At 39.5% G+C, this 16985-nt stretch overlaps 1 protein-coding gene across 1 annotated transcript in view; it reads right to left on the bottom strand.

Annotated features, from left to right (window-relative positions):
• Positions 1-16985, bottom strand: part of LOC132405519 (rho GTPase-activating protein 26-like) — a 177321-nt gene that overhangs the window by 70880 nt on the left and 89456 nt on the right. The window contains exons 13-15 of the mRNA XM_059990394.1: positions 11562-11627; positions 10742-10816; positions 8141-8219 (exon numbers count right to left, since the gene is read on the bottom strand). Coding sequence (XP_059846377.1) covers positions 8141-8219; positions 10742-10816; positions 11562-11627 — 220 coding nt within the window. The remainder of the gene's footprint in view (positions 1-8140; positions 8220-10741; positions 10817-11561; positions 11628-16985) is intronic.

Raw genomic sequence — 16985 nt, 5'->3', positions numbered from 1 at the left:
TATGTAAAATGTTGATATCCACGGGTCAGATGCCGGAGGATTGGAGGATAGCTCATGTAGTTCCATTGTTTAAAAAAGGCTCAAAAAGTAAGCCAGGAAATTATAGGTCAGTAAGTTTGACATCGGTAGTAGGTAAATTATTGGAAGGAATACTAAGAGATAGGATCTACAAGTATTTGGATAGACAGGGACTTATTAGAAAAAGTCAGCATGGCTTTGTGCGTGGTAGGTCACGTTTAACCAATCTTTTAGAGTTTTTCGAGCAAGTTACCAGGAAGGTGGATGAAGGAAAGTGGATGTTGTATACATGGACTTCAGTAAGGCCTTTGACAAGGTCCCGCATGGGACGTTAGTTAGGAAGATTCAGTCACTAGGTATACATGGAGAGATAGTAAACTGGTTTAGACATTGGCTGAATGGAAGAAGCCAGAGAGTGGTACTGGAAGATTGCTTCTCTGAGTGGAGGCCTGTGACAAGTGGTGTGCCATGGGGATCAGTGCTGGGTCCATTGTTATTTGTCATCTATATCAATGATCTGGATGATAATGTGGCAAATTGAATCAGCAAATTTGCTGATGATACAAAGATTGGAGGTGTAGTGGACAGTGAGGAAGGTTTTCAAAGCTTGCAGAGGGATTTGGACCAGTTGGAGGAATGGGCTGAAAAATGGCAGATGGAGTTTAATGTGGGCAAGTGTGAGGTATTGCATTTCGGAAGGTCAAACCAAGGTAGAACATACAAGGTAAATGGTAGGACACTGAGGAGTGCAGTACAGCAGAGGGATCCGGGGGTTCAGATACATAATTCCCTAAAAGTAGCATCACAGGTGGATAGGGCCGTAAAGAGAGCTTTTGGTACATTGACCTTTATAAATCAAAGTATTGAGTATAAGAGTTGGAATGTAATGGTGAGGTTGTGTAAGACATTGGTGAGACCAAATTTGGAGTATTGTGTGCAGTTCTGGTCACATAATTACAGGAAGGATATTAATAAGGTTGAAAGAGTGTAGAGAAGGTTTACAAGGATGTTGCCCGGACATGAGAAACTTACAGAGAAAGGTTGAATAAGTTAGGACTTTATTCCCTGGAGCGTAGGAGAATGAAGGGAGATTTGATAGAGGTATATAAAATCATGATGGGTATAGATAGAGTGAATGCAAGCAGGCTTTTTCCACTGAGGCTAGGGGAGAAAAAAACTAGAGGTCATTTGTTAAGGGTGAAGGGGAAAAGTTTAAACAGAACATTAGCGGGGAGGCTTATTCACGCAGAGAGTGGTAGGAGTGTGGAATGAGCTGCCAGATGAAGTGGTGAATGCAGGCTCACTTTTGATATTTAAGAAAAACTTGGATAGGTATATGGATGAGAGGGGTTTGGAGGGATATGGCCCAGGTGCAGGTCAGTGGGACTAGGCAGAAAAATGGTTTTGGCACAGCCAAGAAGGGCCAAAAGGCCTGTTTCTGTGCTGTAATGTTCTATGGTTCTATGATTCCAACATGTCAGTCCATAGCCTCCTCTACTGTCGCACTGAGGCCACCATCTGGGTAGCCTTAAATCTGATGGCATGAAAATCAATTTCTTGAACTTTTGGTAATGCCCCCCTCCTCCTTCACCATTCCCCATTCTCATTTCTCCTATCTCCCCTTATCTCCTTACCAGCCCACCACCTCCATAGAACCATAGAACATTACAGCACAGTACAGGCCCTACAGCACTCCATGTTGTGCCGACCCATATAATCCTTTGAAAAAGTACTAAACCTATACTACCCCATAACCCTCTATTTTTCTTTCATCCATGTGCCTGTCCAACAGGCTCTTAAATACCCCTAATGTTTTAGCCTCCACCACCATCTCTGGCAAGTCTTTCCAGGCACTCACAACCCCCTGTGTAAAGAACTTACCCCTGATGTTTCCCCTAAACTTCCCTCCCTTAATTTTGTACATATGCTCTCTGGTGTTTGCTACTTGTGCCCTGGGAAACAGGTACCAACTATCCACCCTATCTACCCTATCTATGCCTCTCATAATCTTGTAGACCTCTATCAAGTCCCCTCTCATTCTTCTACAATCCAAAGAGAAAAGTCCCAGCTCTGCTAAACTTGCTTCATATGACTTGTTCTCCAAACCAGGCAACATCCTGGCAAGTCTCTTCTGCATCCTCTGAATAGCTTCCACAACCTTCCTGTAATGAGGTGACCAGAACTGAAAACAATTGAACAGAATTGAACTCCCTCCTGTGTTCCTCCTCCTTTTTTTTCTTCCATGGCCTTCAGTGCTCTTCAATCAGATTCCCCCTTCTCCAGGCCTGTATCTCTTTCACTAATCAACTCCCCAGCTCTTTACTTCACCCCTCCCGCCACCCCCCTGGTTTCACCTATCACCTTGTGTATCTTCCTCCCCTCCCTCCCCTCCCCCGTCTCCTTACTCTGACTCATCATCTTTTTTTCTCCAGTCCTGATGAAGAGTCTCAGATCAAAATGTTGTCTGAGTACTCATTTCCATAGATGCTGCTGACCTGCTGAGTTCCTCCAGTATTTTGTGTGTGTTGCAAGGCCCCATCTATTCCCAGGCTTTGCCTCCTGCCAGTCAACCGACCTTCTATCCACACTGGTATATTTCCTGTTATACCATGGGCTCTTATCATGTTTATCAGCCTCATGTGTGGTACTTTGTCAAATGGATGTCTGTAAGTGAAGTGTTCTTATCCTGGATCCAGATCATCATTTTTAATTATCTCCTTTGTTGTCATCTGTTAAGTGAGAACTGAAAAATTTCCTTACCTTTTTACAAACTGTTTTATGGTATTCATTATACCCGCAAGGACAAGTAGCAACTTGGTTAAAGAAAAATATCTGCATCTGATTGACTTGTGTCAATTTTGAATACATGCTCAGGACCAGAAGATTAACACACATCCTATTGGCAAAGGATAAATAGTATTGATACAAACCAAGTTGCTAACTATGAATACAATGATTTTGTGATAATCATTGTTTATTTTTCTGTTTTGCATTAATGAAGATGTCAAATTGCAGTTGTTACCAGGACAAAGAAGAAGTTAAACAGAGCTTTTAATTAAGAATGCATTAAAAATACTAAAGTGAATTCGTTAATTGGACCATCAATTAATTGGGTAGCCATTTATTTGAGACAACTGTAAAAAAACAACTCAAGAAAATAGCCGTGAACCCCTTCATTTATTTGGGATACAATACTGCTTTAATTGGAACAGGAGACTGCTGCCAAACAGTATCTCACTAGCATTAGTTACATGAACGCATGGCTGTTAGACACTACACCATACTTAGAGCGAACAGCTTTTAAGTAGCATCATTTATGTGTGTTTGTGTTGAAAAAGCAATGATTTCTGTCATTGATAGTTGGCAAGAAATAAGCAGCAAGACCACTTAGAATTGTTTTGTTCACTGTGGTTTCAAACATTCAGGCTTGAAGGTGCCAGAAACAGCCAGGAGTGGAAATGAAACAATTGCATTACTCCAACAAGTTAGGAAATCATCTTAAATGTTACAATGAAAATGAAGATTTGGAGGATGCAATCGATGAAAGAATTTTATGAATGCAATCCATTATCTGCACTAGGTGTCTGCAATTGATTCTCTATCATATCCGAAGATGACAGTGAAATCTGTGGAGAGTTTTTAAAAGTGAAAAACCTGTTTCACTGGGTCAATTCTACTGTCTCCACCTCGGACTTCAGGGTCCAGTGGTATGAGTAGTCATCACAAACTGGGGTCTTCCTTGGTTACAGAGGATAATTATAACTTTTTCTGTGCCTTATCATGCCTTCGCTCTCCTTGAAACTTTGCAGAACTGCCTTTTAGCAGTTGTATCTCACTGTTCTCATCTGCTCAGTCAGCGAGAGCTGACTTCATGTCCCTATTTCATAGGAAATGAGGCCTACCAGCTACCCTTACCTTGTCCAGCCCACATGTCGAGTGGGGTGTACTGGACTATGACCATTGTTGCATACAAACAACTACTTAGAGCCACAGGTAAGACTTAAGTGTCCGGTGGGGACCAAAGGTGAGTGAGCTGCCCCAGAATGAACGTGTCAAGCTTCTTCACCAGAAATGTTACCAACTCATGGGCACTCCATACAGAGGATTAATTCCTCCATCAATAACTAATACACAGTTTTATAGTACTATAGTGACATTAGTAGTGTTCTAATTTGTTCTGTATTTCAGTTAAGTACATAATTTGTTATTCAGTTAAATGGTAGTTTGTAGTTTGCATTGTAAAACATATTTTACTATTCCCATGAAAATTCAGTAAATTGAGGCAGCTGCTTTATTGGGCTAAAACATACTGATCCTGATGTGTCCCAGTTAACCGGAACCCACTGCATTTAGTTCATAGCGTATAAGAAAAGTTGTAATATTTTTCTGCTTCGTTTTCTGTCATAGTCTATCAGATCATTGAATATTGCTCAGTGTGCCCCATAACAAAAAAAATGTCAAAATTCAAAACCATAAGACCATAAAAGATAGGAGTAGAATTAGGCCATTTGGTCCATTGAGCCTGCTCTGCCAATTCATCATGACTGATCCATTTTCCCTCTCAACTCCATTCTCCTGCCTTAACCTTTCATGCCCTGAGTAAGCAAGTATCTATCAACCTTGAATACATCCAATGACCTGGCTTTCACTGCTGCCTGTAGCAATGAATCCATAGATTCACCACCCTCTGGCTAAAGAAATTCTTCCTCGTCTCCATTCTAAACAGATGTGTCCCCCCCCCCCCCCCATTCTGAGGCTGTGCCCTCTGGTCCTGGAATCCCCCAATATTGGAAACATCCTCTCCACATCCACTTTATCTAGATTTTCAACATTTGATGTGTTTCAATGAGATCTCCCTTTCATTCTTCTAAATTCCAGTGAGTACAGGCCCAGAGCAATCAAATAAATGTTCCTCATATGGTAAAGTGTAGATATGTTGAATGCAACTGGAATTGGGAATTGGTTGGGAATTGGCTAGTGGCAGGAGGACTGGGAACAGAACAATGAAAATGTTCTGCAAGTAAAATGTAACTGGAAGTATGCCCAGGGATTTGCACTGGGGGCTCTGGTTTTCAGTACAATGGTGATGTGCCAAGACAAAAAGTTGCAATCAAGCTGTTATAAATTAGATTTGCATGCAATAATAAAACAAATGGCATCGAGTAGAGTTAGAATATGAGATCATTCATTTTGGATCCAAAAACGATGAACCAGACCATCTTCTAATTGGTGAAAAACAAGGAACTCAGGATGAAGAGAGGTTTAATGACATGGAGAAGAGTCGGGTTTGGAGGAAGTGGATAGATGAAGAGAGAGTTTAGGGGAAAATGTGGTCAAGAGGGATGCAAGGGAGTACATGCAAATCAAGATCAGGTGAGAACGTGCGCAGGAGGGGAATTAGAGTATGAGCAATACTTTAAAGGGAAAGTGCATCTTTTTAGTGCAGTTCTTCAGGGACCAGTGGAAACTAATTCATGTTGGTCTAAAGCACAAGTGGGACACAAGAGATTCCGCAGAAAGATGCTGGAAATCATGAGCAACACACATAAAATGCTGGAGGAATTCAGGTAACATTTATGGAGGGGAATAAATAGTCATTTTGGGTTGAGACCCTGTATCAGGACTCATCAGTACTGTTATTCCCCTTCATAGATGATGCCAGACCTGCTGAATTCCTTCAGCATTTTGTATGTGTGTTGCTGGATCCCTAACTAAAATAACATGAACTTATCCCCTGTAATTTACCCTCAAACCATTCTGGTTTGGAAGCAAACACCCAGTGGATGTGGCAGTGCAAAACAAACTGGACTTGGGTCATAGAGTTACTTTTCTCCTCCTGCAGTGATTCAATAACTAGAAGCCAATATAATTGACTCATTTTAAAATGGGGCAAGATGGTAATGAAGAGAGTCAAAATCAAATAAAGGAGGACAACCCAGGGAGACATTTGAATATGATGAAAATGTTCAACTATAGGTTATGAAATCTGAGGATTTTTCATTCCATTAATTAATAATCTGTGCTAAATGGTATGAGTAACATCATAGCCCCAAATTGCAAAGATTAAATTACAAGTTGTGTGGCATAGACTAGTCTTGCATTACCTTGATGGTTGAAAACGAAGTGGTGATCTATTTCAGCTGGTAAATGACACTTTGATGTTGTAAGCAGAGAAGCTGTTTTCACTGGTGAGATGATCCCTAACAATGGGCACAATCTTCAAATCAGAGCTGACACATCTAGGAAGCATTTCTTTATATAAAGGGTGCTGAACGACTCTAATCTCCAACTAACAGCTTTTGATATTAAGCCAAATGAACTTTACAAATGATATTTTCAAAAAATCATTGATCTAAAACATTAAATCTCTCCTCACGTGCCGAGTATTTCTAACATTTTCACTCTTCTTTAAAAAGACTATACTTAGTGATATGGAACAAGGCCATTAAAATAGAGATAATCAATTGCAACCTTCTAACTAAAGTGCATAAAATTCTCACAAACAGAAAATCTCCCTTTATTTCCTAGAAATAACACGCTCATCACAAATTTGTTGAAAGTTTTAATGATGCTGACCAAACCCTGTTAAACTTAATTTGAGAATGGTCTTTCGTATCTCAAAGAACACAGAACAGTACAGCACAGTACATACCCTTCAGCCTGTGATATTAGTATTGTAGCGATGTGCTGCACACAGCGCTGAAATAACGACACGCAGTCGGTAAGTCGTTTCGAGACTAGTTTATTCAAACTTCGTGGCGCTGGCATTTAATCCCTAGCACCCGCCCTATCTGGGTGGAAATGACATCAGAGGTGCATCACCAAAGTCACCCCCGCGCGCTAGCTATTTGTGAGTCGGTTCGCCTGCTCAGAAAGTGGGTCGCCACAGTATAAAATTCAAATTTCAGTGTGAATCACTGATTTTGGAACCTATGAAATTTCATTACACTGGAGACCATTAGTCTGTAAAATAGCACTGCAAAACTGCATGATTTTACAATAATTTTTTTTTAAATGAAGATGGTGGAAATATGAAATAAAACTCAAAAAATGGGAAAAAACTATTCTGCCGGTCAGGCAGTATACAGAATGTGGAAAGAGAGACAGTAACAACCTGCCACCCTCTGCTTCGTTTTCCACACGTTGCTTGACCTAATGAATGTTTCTGGCACTTCTAATCATTTTTAAATAGTGTATCTCCTACACCTGAAAGTTAATCCATTAAATCAACCAACATGTAAGATAGCTAAATGTTCTTAGACAGAAAACTAATAATCAAAGCATAAAATCTAGCAAATATATTAGTTGTTTGTTTTTATCCAATCAAGCACACTTATCCTCTGATTATTATAATGTAGCTTAAATCCTACGAAAGAATTGCAATTTTTAAATTATTTTAAATAATTCATAGTTCCAAAAGCATATTCCACACGGCGAATAGGGAGAAAGGTTAAAGGAGCAAGTTCCTTTTACAACATCAATCCAGCAGACAGTCTATATTTTCAATTTTTACAGACATACATGCAAAATATACAGTTTATAAAACATGTACTTTATAAAGTCTCTGTTTAAATTATTTTATTGCAATTTCTCACAAATCAAAATCCATCCAGTAACCATTTGTATATTGGACCAAGTTTGGGAATTTAGCTTTTCTTGTCCATGTTCAACCGGCTATTAAACCAGCCAGGTACAGAAATAACTAACAATATTTAATTTGGTTACGTGAGCAGTATTCAAAACTTCTCTAATTTTCCAGACTATTTTAATGTGTATTCCAGAGGAAAAAAAAACAAGAATAATTTCTGCTAAAAACTGCTAAAATCTAGACAGAAGAAAAAAGTATTACAATTTAATTCAGCGGACTGTTATTAGTATAATATATGACAAGCTCCTGCTATTCAGGTCAAGACACACCATTGGCTACCTACCTTGTACTACATTTGTACATGCTTACATAAGTCTAATTTCAAGCCTCCATTGTAACAATTGTTATATTCTTAATAAAGAAAATAGAATAGTAAAAACCTCTTCTAGAATCTACATCTCAAAAAAGTCCAATTGTACATTTGCTATTCTGTAAGCAGAACATTAGAACTCCTTTCTCCACTTAAGCTCTTACCTCAGATAATGTTTAAGTGTGCTGGTAATTGTTTTTATCTCCCATTCAGATGAGCTTTCAAGGTCTATATCGGCTGTTCCTTTACAAGAAACAACATTGTTAGAAAAGCAAAAGGTTATTATTTCCATTAAGCTTGTTGCTTCCAATAGATTTGAAATATTTACTATATCTGTTTGCTATGAACCTAAATTACACTGTACTAGTCAGAGTATTTCTCTCATTGGTTCAGCAATGAATTGCACTGTGTAATTGTAAATATATACAAGATGGCGTTAGTGACCAATAGTGACCTTTTGCAGACAGCACACAAAACTATTACTCTAGTAAATTCACTTCTTCTGAACTGTGATCACTACAGTCTGTAGCCTGTAATTTCAATTTTAAGGATATTCTTTTGAACTGACTGAAGGATCTAGCGCTTTGACAATCTCCTGGGGGATTCAGTGAACTAGACTCGAGAGTGCAAACACAATGGGGCAGCCATCACTGGAGGTGGACACTGCATTGAGGCTTAATGGCCGAAGAACCTATGGTCAGCTCTATTACTCCGCACCGATTACAGTGTTGAGCAAGATTTAAATCGTCTAGGACGAGAGTGGAAAACAAACAGGTGTTCTGTGCCATCTGTCTACTTTTGAGCAGTCTCCCTCTCCTCTCGCTACTACTGTCAGGTGGAATGTGCAGAAGTCTCAGACCCCATGCCACCAGGTTTGGGAGCAGTTGTTGCCCTGCAATCAGTCATTGGGCTCCTGGGTGGGCTTCATTTGAATGGGCTCTGCAGCTGTGATCTACAACCCTTGGCACACACCTCAGTGCTGAACTGGCTCCATGGCTGTGGACTCACTTTTGGATACTCTGCATTCATGTTCCGTGTGTTATTTGTTTACCTTATTATTGTTTTAACGATTTGTTCTTTTTTTCATACACTGGGAGTTTGTTGTATGGATATTTATAATGGGTTTTATCATGTTTCTTTGTTTTGTGGCTGCATGCAGGAAGACGAATGTCAAGGTTATAAAGTAGGCATACTATAATATAGTTTGAGCTTTGAATGGTGGAGACAGAAGACAAACAGCATGTGCAGCTGTAAGACTGAATCTTTTGTGCGAGGCATCTTGAGCCTCACATACAACAGAATATTGCTGAGGGGCCCCTGCGAATTGCCAATCTGATCAACTTCATGTAGTTCAGAATTTCTAACTCCAATAAAAATCATTAATAATCTATATTTATTCTAATAAACAAATTTCCAAATGTATTAATAAATTTACATCATTTTGCTTAAATATATCCAGACATATATTTAAGTGCAAAGAACAAATACAAATTATGCTCCAAATCATCATTAAATTTTGCTGTTTTAAGAAAGACTTTAAATGGAGTGCATACAATGACAATCCCCATTGACCAATTTTGTTCTAAGTTGCTGCATTTGATTTCATGCCTGCATATACAACTATCCTCAACTAACTACCTCATTCTGGAAAAAACAGTCACCTGTTATCAAGAAAATTTGTTGTCATAATTCAGTCTGTTTTCTGAGTAAACTGACTCGTTTGCCCAAAGCCCATGAATATGCCCTACCCTCAATTCATTGCCAGCCCCAGGTTATGAATAGATACTCTGTTTAATTTTTTTTTGGTTATAGACAACCCCTATATTACAGCTATGGATTATGCAATTGATCCTTCATGTAATTCACAAGTCACTACCAAAAATCTGAGCTATGTGGGGAAAAGATTAATTAATAAAAAAGTAAAAAACTAAATACAAGATGCAAAAGAACATTAAATTCTCTATTTTTTTCATTCTTTTCATTTCTTGACATGTACACAGATAATGTGGCTTCTTTTGGTGTGATAGGTTAAATTTTGTTGTCTAGCAATTTTTATCCCAAACATTTTTCACATTATTTACCTGTAAGATGTTTGAAACAGAGCCAGTAAGTTTAAGCTGTAAACCTAAACAACTACAAATGGAATTTCATCAAATGTAAAACTTAATATATTACAAAGGTCTGATGCTGGAGAGAAACAAATCTTGGTGCAGTTGCTAAAACTGTGGGGCTTGCAGCAGCGTCTACAATTGTTCATCTCTCTAAATGCAGCTGCTGGCCACTTAAAAGACTGCTTCAGAAACCGAAAAGACATTCTCTTGAATACATCGACCCACCTCCACAGCCATCTTTGTCATGCACCCACAACTGTAATCCCATTATTACTGTTGAGAGTAATAACATCCTAGGAGAACACGTCTCCAATGATAACATGGAATTCGATGGAAAATAAGGCTTACGTTATTGAAAAGTCATGATATCGAGGGTTCTCTAGGAATGCAGTTTCCTGACCCAAATAACATGGGGGTTGCTGGTATTCATATGAAGTTGAATGGAAACATAATACCACACTCGAGAAGAACAAATGCAAACTTGCATCTGGATTAACAGCTGCATCTTAAAATAAGTATTACTGTACTCAATAGAATTACCAAAAGTGCTCCAGCAGGATTAGAAATTGGGGATTAAAAGCATATTGAGTCCATATGACCATATTGATATAATGATGTCTGAACTTTCCACCAAATGAAAAGAACACTACTTACCCATTAATAAACCTAACAATTTTTGTACTCGAGAATTAACACCAACTATTCGGTACAGGCCCTGTTCGTTAATTCCTGTTTTAAAGGAGAAAAAAAATGTTATTGTCAAACTAAATTATGATTCTTGTTTATGAAACCTATAATTATTAAAAAGAATTGTAATATTTTCTATTATTATGGTACAATATATTAAATAACATTTCAAAGCACGTACACTATAGACATGTTAAATTAAGATAACCTTTCATCACAGATTTATATATTCTTAATTCTGTGTGAAATGGTGGAGTACGTGCATGTCTTTCTACTAATGCATTAAAAGCATTCTAGGAAAAATCAATCTACACTGTGTGCCAATGTACCTAGGTGAAAATAGCAAGTGAATGTCTGCACGTATTGTTCATAACCACAGCTGTACTGCAAATTATTTCAAATGTTTACTGCAATGTGTTAAGTGATTGTTAAAAAGAACCGAAATTCTCAGAAAGCAAAAATAAAATTCTATAAGTTTACTAATATTATTTAAAACATGTATGTTTTTTAAGATGCAAAGTAATGAAAACCAGAACTTGGATTGGATTTTACTGGCTCCAAATATAATTGGACACAGTTGTTTTAAAAATTTTATTTGTGGAGTTACAGGTATTGCAGATATCATTCAGCAAGCATTATAGTTACAAAATATGTTTCATTTTAACAAATTGAAACTGGTGATGCGAGGTTTAATACCACAACTTTATGGACAGGAGTCAGTATTTTACGAGTCAGTGTATTACGGATCAGCATTTTTCAATAAGAGACACACAAATAAAAATGTTACCTCTTTCTTCAACTGCATGTATGCATTTCTTCACTAAATCAAATCCAATCTTGTCCAGTTGAGCAGCTGAAAGACAGAAACAAATCCATGAATACAAGAAATTCTGTAGATACTAGACATCTAGAACAACACACACAAAATGCTGGAGGAACTCAGCAGATTAGGCAGCATCTATAGAAAGGAATGACAGTTGATGTCTCAGGGCAAGGCCCTTCATCAGGACTGGAAAGAATGGATGAAAAAGCCAGAATAAGGTGGTGGAGGGCGCGGAAGAAGTATAAATTGGCAGGTGGTAGATAGAATCAGGTGAGGGGGAAGGTGGATGGTGGGATAGGGTGATGAAGAGAGAAGCTAGCAGGTGATAGGAAGAAGTGTTAAAGGGCTGAAAAAGAAAGAATTTGTTAGGAAAGTGGACCATGAGAGAAAGGGATTGAGGAGGATTGAGAAGGAGATGATGGGCAGATGAGGAAAAGAGAAGTGGTAAGAGAAGAACCAGAATGAGGAATACAAAAAGAGTAAAAGGGTAAGGGGTGAGTAATTAACATATGTTCAAGAAATTGATGTTCTTTCCTTCAGCTTGGAGGCTACGCAGACAGAATATGTGGTGCAGTTCCTCCAATCATCAACTACTATACAAGACCATCAAACCATAAGATATAGAAGCAAAATCAGGCTATTTAGCCCATCAAATCTGCTCTGCCATTTCATCATGGCTGATCCAATTTTCCACTCGGCCCCAATCTTTTGCCTTCCCCCATAATCCTTCATGCTCCGGCCAATAAGAATCAATCAATAAGAAACCTCTGCCTTAACTATACAGAGGGACTTGGTCTCCACAGCTGCCCGTGGAAAAGAATTCCACAGATTCACTACTGTTTGGCCAAAGAAATTCAGAATCTGAATCAGATTTATTATCACCGGCATAAGACCATAAAAGTATAGGAGCAGAAGTAGGCCATTCGGCCCATCAAGTCTGCTCCGCCATTCAATCAAGGGTTGATCCAATTCTTTCAGTCATCCCAACTCCTTTTCCCCATACCCCTTGATACCTTGGCTAATCAAGAAACTATCTTTCTCAGTCTTAAATGCAACCAGTGACTTGGCCTCCACAGCCGCTCGTGGCAACAAATTCCACAGATGTACCACCCTCTGACTAAAATAATTTCTCTGCAAATCCGTTCCAAATGGACGTCCTTCAATCCTGATGTCATGCCCTTTTCTCCTGGACTCCCCTACCATGGGAAATAACTTTGCCATATCTAATCTGTTCAGGCCTTTTAACATTCAGAATGTTTCTATGAGATCCCCCCTTATTCTCCTGAACTCCAGGGAAATCAGCTCAAGAGTTGCCAAACGTTCTTTTTACAGTATCCCTTTCATTCCTGGAATGAAATTCCTGGAATCATTATAGTGAATCTTTTCTGAACCCTCTCCAATGTCAGTATATCCTTTCTAAAATAAGGAGCCCAAAACTGCATACAATACTCCAAGTGTGGTCTCATGAGTGTCTTATAGAGCCTTAACATCAGATTCCTGCTCTTATACTCTATACCTCTAGAAATGAATGCCAACAGTGCATTTGCGTTCTTCACCACCAATTCAAGCTGGAGGTAAACCTTCAGTGTATCCTGCACAAGGACTCCCAAGTCTCCTTGCTTCTCTGCATTTTAAAATCTCTCCCCATCTATATAACAGTCTGCCTGTTTATTTCTTCCACCAAAGTGCATGACTATACACATCCCAACATTGTATTTTATTTGCCACTCCTTTGCTCATTCCCTTAAACTATCTAAGTTTCTACAGGCTCTCTGTTTCCTCAACACTACCCGCTCCAGTACATATCTTTGTATAATTGGCAAATTTAACCACGAATCCATTAACCCCAAATCCAAATAATTGACACATTGGCATGTGTCAAGAAATTTGTTAACTTAGCAGCAGCATTTCAATGCAATATATAATAAAGAAGAAAAAATATAAAATGATGAATTAATTACAGTATATATATATTGAATAGATTAAAAACTGTGCAAAAACAGAAATAATATATATATTAAAAAAGTGAGGTAATATTCAAAGGTTCAATGTCCATTTAGGAATCGGATGGCAGAGGGGAAGAAGCTATTCTTGAATTGCTGAATGTGCCTTCAGGCTTCTGTACCTCCTACCTAATGGTAACAGAGTGAATAGGGCATGCCCTGGGTGCTGGAAGTCTTCAATAATGGACACTGTCTTTCTGAGACAACGCTCCCTAAAGATGTCCTGGGTACTTTCTAGGTTAGTACCCAAGATGGAGCTGACTATATTTACAACCCTCTGCAGCTTCTTTCGGTCCTGTGCAGTAGCCCCCCACCTCCACTATCAGACAGTGATATAGCCTGTCAGAATGCTCTCCATGGTACAACTATATAAGTTTTTGAGTGTATTTGTTGACATACCAAATCTCTTCAAACTCCTAATGAAGTATAGTTGCTGTCTTGCCTTCTTTATAACTGCATCGATATGTTGGGAGCAGGTTAGATCCTTAGAGATCTTGACACCCAGGAACATGAAACTGCTCACTCTCTCCACTTCTGACCCCTCTATGAGGATTGGTATATGTTCCTTTGTCTTACCCTTCCTGAACTCCACAATCAGCTCTTCTGTCTTATTGATAATACATGGCCTATCAGCGGCATCAACAGAGCCTTACCAAGAGGGTCGGTGGCAGTTATTTAAAAAGGGAGCTTCAAGAGTGTTTGTCCATTGTACAGTACATGACTTATCAGTAGCTATAACTAGAGCACCAGTCGTGAGTTAGATAGCAGGAAGGTTCAGGCATAAAAGGAGACACTACCTAGCGGAGCAGTCATCGATGGAGTGATCTGAAGCAGAGTGGTAGGGCTTTGTCTCATTCAGGCTGCGGCAACCTAAATAAGTGAGTGGACTCATGTTTTTTTCTTTCATTTAGAGGAATAAAGAGCATGTTTGTAGGGTTAGTACTTTGCTCTGGGTGTCAGATGTGGATATCTTGGGGATCTTCCAGTCTCCCAGATGGCCACATCTGTGCCAGGTGCACCAAGATGCAGCTCCTAAGAGACAGTATTAGGGATCTGGAGCTGTGGCTTGATGAGCTACAGCTTATCAGGGAAAGTGAGCAGGAGATACATAGGAGCTACAAGGAGTTAGTCACCCCGAGGCTGTAGGAATTAGATAATTGGGTGACTGTCAAGGAAGGGATAGATAGTAGAGAGAACACCTATGGCCATCTCCTTCAGTAATCGTTATCTTGTTTTGGATGCTGTTGGGCGGGGTGGTGACCTGACAGAGGATGACCACAACAATCCGGTATCTGGCATTGGCCCTCATTCCATGGTGCAGAAGGGAGAGAAGATGATGAGGAATGCAGTAGTCATAGGGGATTTCATAGTGAGGGGAACAGACAGGAGGTTCTGTCAGCCTGATAGAGATACCCACATAGTGTATTGCCTCCCAGGTGCCAAGGTATGGGATGTCTTGGATCAGGTGCAGAGCATTCTCAAGGGAGAGGGTGAACAGCCAGAAGTCTTGGTACATGTTGGTACCAATCACATAGGTAGAAAAAGGGAGGAGGTCCTGAAGAGAGAATTCAGGGAGTTGGGTAGGAAGCTGAAAAGTTAGTAATCTTGGGATTGCTCCCTGTGCCATGTGCTAACGAATACAAGAATAACATGATTAGGCATATTAATGCATGGCTAAGAGACTGGTGTTTGGGGCAGGGCTTCGGATTCCTGGATCATTGGGGCGCTCTTCTGGGGAGGTACAACCTGTACAAAAAGGATGGGTTACACCTGAACCCAATGAGGTTCAATATCCTAGCAGGCAGGTTTACTAGAGCTGTGAGGAAGGGTTTAAACTAATTTGACAGGAGGATGGGAACCAGAGTGATAGGGCTGAGGAAGGGGAAAATAGAAATAAATCAAAGATAGCATACAACAGAGATGATAGAAAGCACAGTCAGTGGGATGAGTTACAGGGCAACAGAGGCATGGCACAATGAAAACAGAAAGCAACAAATACTGGACTGAAAGTGTTGTACTTGAATGCTCGCAGCATAACAAATAAAATGGATGACCTTGAAATTCAGCTAGAGATTGGCAAGTTTGATGTTGTGGCCAACTCAGAAAATTGGCTAAAGGATGGCTGCCATTGGGAGTTGAATGTCCAAGGATATTCAGAAAGATAAGTTAGTAGGCAGAAGGGGTGGTGTGGCCCTGTGTATAAGAAATAATATTAAATCATTAGAAAGGGATGACATAGGATTGGAAGGTATAGAGTCTCTATGGGTTGAGTTAAGAAATGCCAAGGGTAAAAGGACCCTAATGACAGTTGTATACAGGCCTCCAAACAGCAGCCAGGATGTGGATTACAAATTACAGTAGGAGATAGAAAAGGTGTGTCAAAAGAGCAATGTCATGATAATCACTGGGGATTTTAACATGAAAGTGGATTGGGAAAACCAAGCCAGTATTGGACCTCAAGAGAGAGAGGAATGGCTTTTTAGAACAGTTTGTTGTTGAGCCCACTAGGGGATCAACTGTGCTGGATTAGGTGTTGTGCAATGATCCGAAGGTGATAAGAGAGCTTCAGGTTAAGGAATCCTTTGGGAACAGTGATCGCAATATGATCGAGTTCACTTCGAAATTCCAATGTGTTGGTATTTCAGGAGAATAAAGAAAATTACAATGGCATGAGAGGGGAACTGGCCAAAGTTGACTGGAAAGGGACACCAGCAGGAAGGACAGCAGAACAGCAATGGCTGCAGTTCCTGTTAAAAAAAAAAATGAGGGAAGTGCAAGACAGATATATTCCAAAGAAGAAATTTTCAAATGGAAGGACGCAACCGTGGCTGACAAGTGAAGTCAAAGCCAAAGTAAAAGCAAAAGAGAGGGCATACAAGGAAGCCAAAGGTAGTAGCAAGATAGAGGATTGGGAAGTTTTTAAAAACTTGCATAGGGAAACTAAGAAGGTCATTAGGAAGGAAAAGATGAATTATGAAAGGAAGCTGGTAACTAATATAAAAAAAAGCTTTTTTTAAGTACTGTATATAAAGGCAAAAAGGGAGTTGTGAGTAAATATAGGACCAATAGAAAATGATGCTGGAGATATTGTAATGAGAGACGCGGATATGGCAGAGGAACTCAATGCATATTTTTGCATCAGTTTTCACAGTGGAAGACATCTGTAGTGTACCGGACATTCAAGAGTATCAGGGAAGTGATGTATGTGCACTGAAAATTAAGACTGAGAAGGTGCACAAGAAGCTTAATGGTCTGAGGGTGGATCTCCTGGACCTGATGGAATGCACCCTCAGATTCTGAAGGAAGTAGCTGGAGAGATTGTGAAGGCATTAAAAATGATCTTTCAAGAATCAATAGATTCTGGCACTGTACTGGATGACTGAAA

The sequence above is a fragment of the Hypanus sabinus genome, chromosome 15 (assembly GCF_030144855.1).
Source record: "Hypanus sabinus isolate sHypSab1 chromosome 15, sHypSab1.hap1, whole genome shotgun sequence".
NCBI classification, from domain to species: domain Eukaryota; kingdom Metazoa; phylum Chordata; class Chondrichthyes; order Myliobatiformes; family Dasyatidae; genus Hypanus; species Hypanus sabinus.
This window is presented reverse-complemented; position numbering and strand designations above follow the sequence as displayed.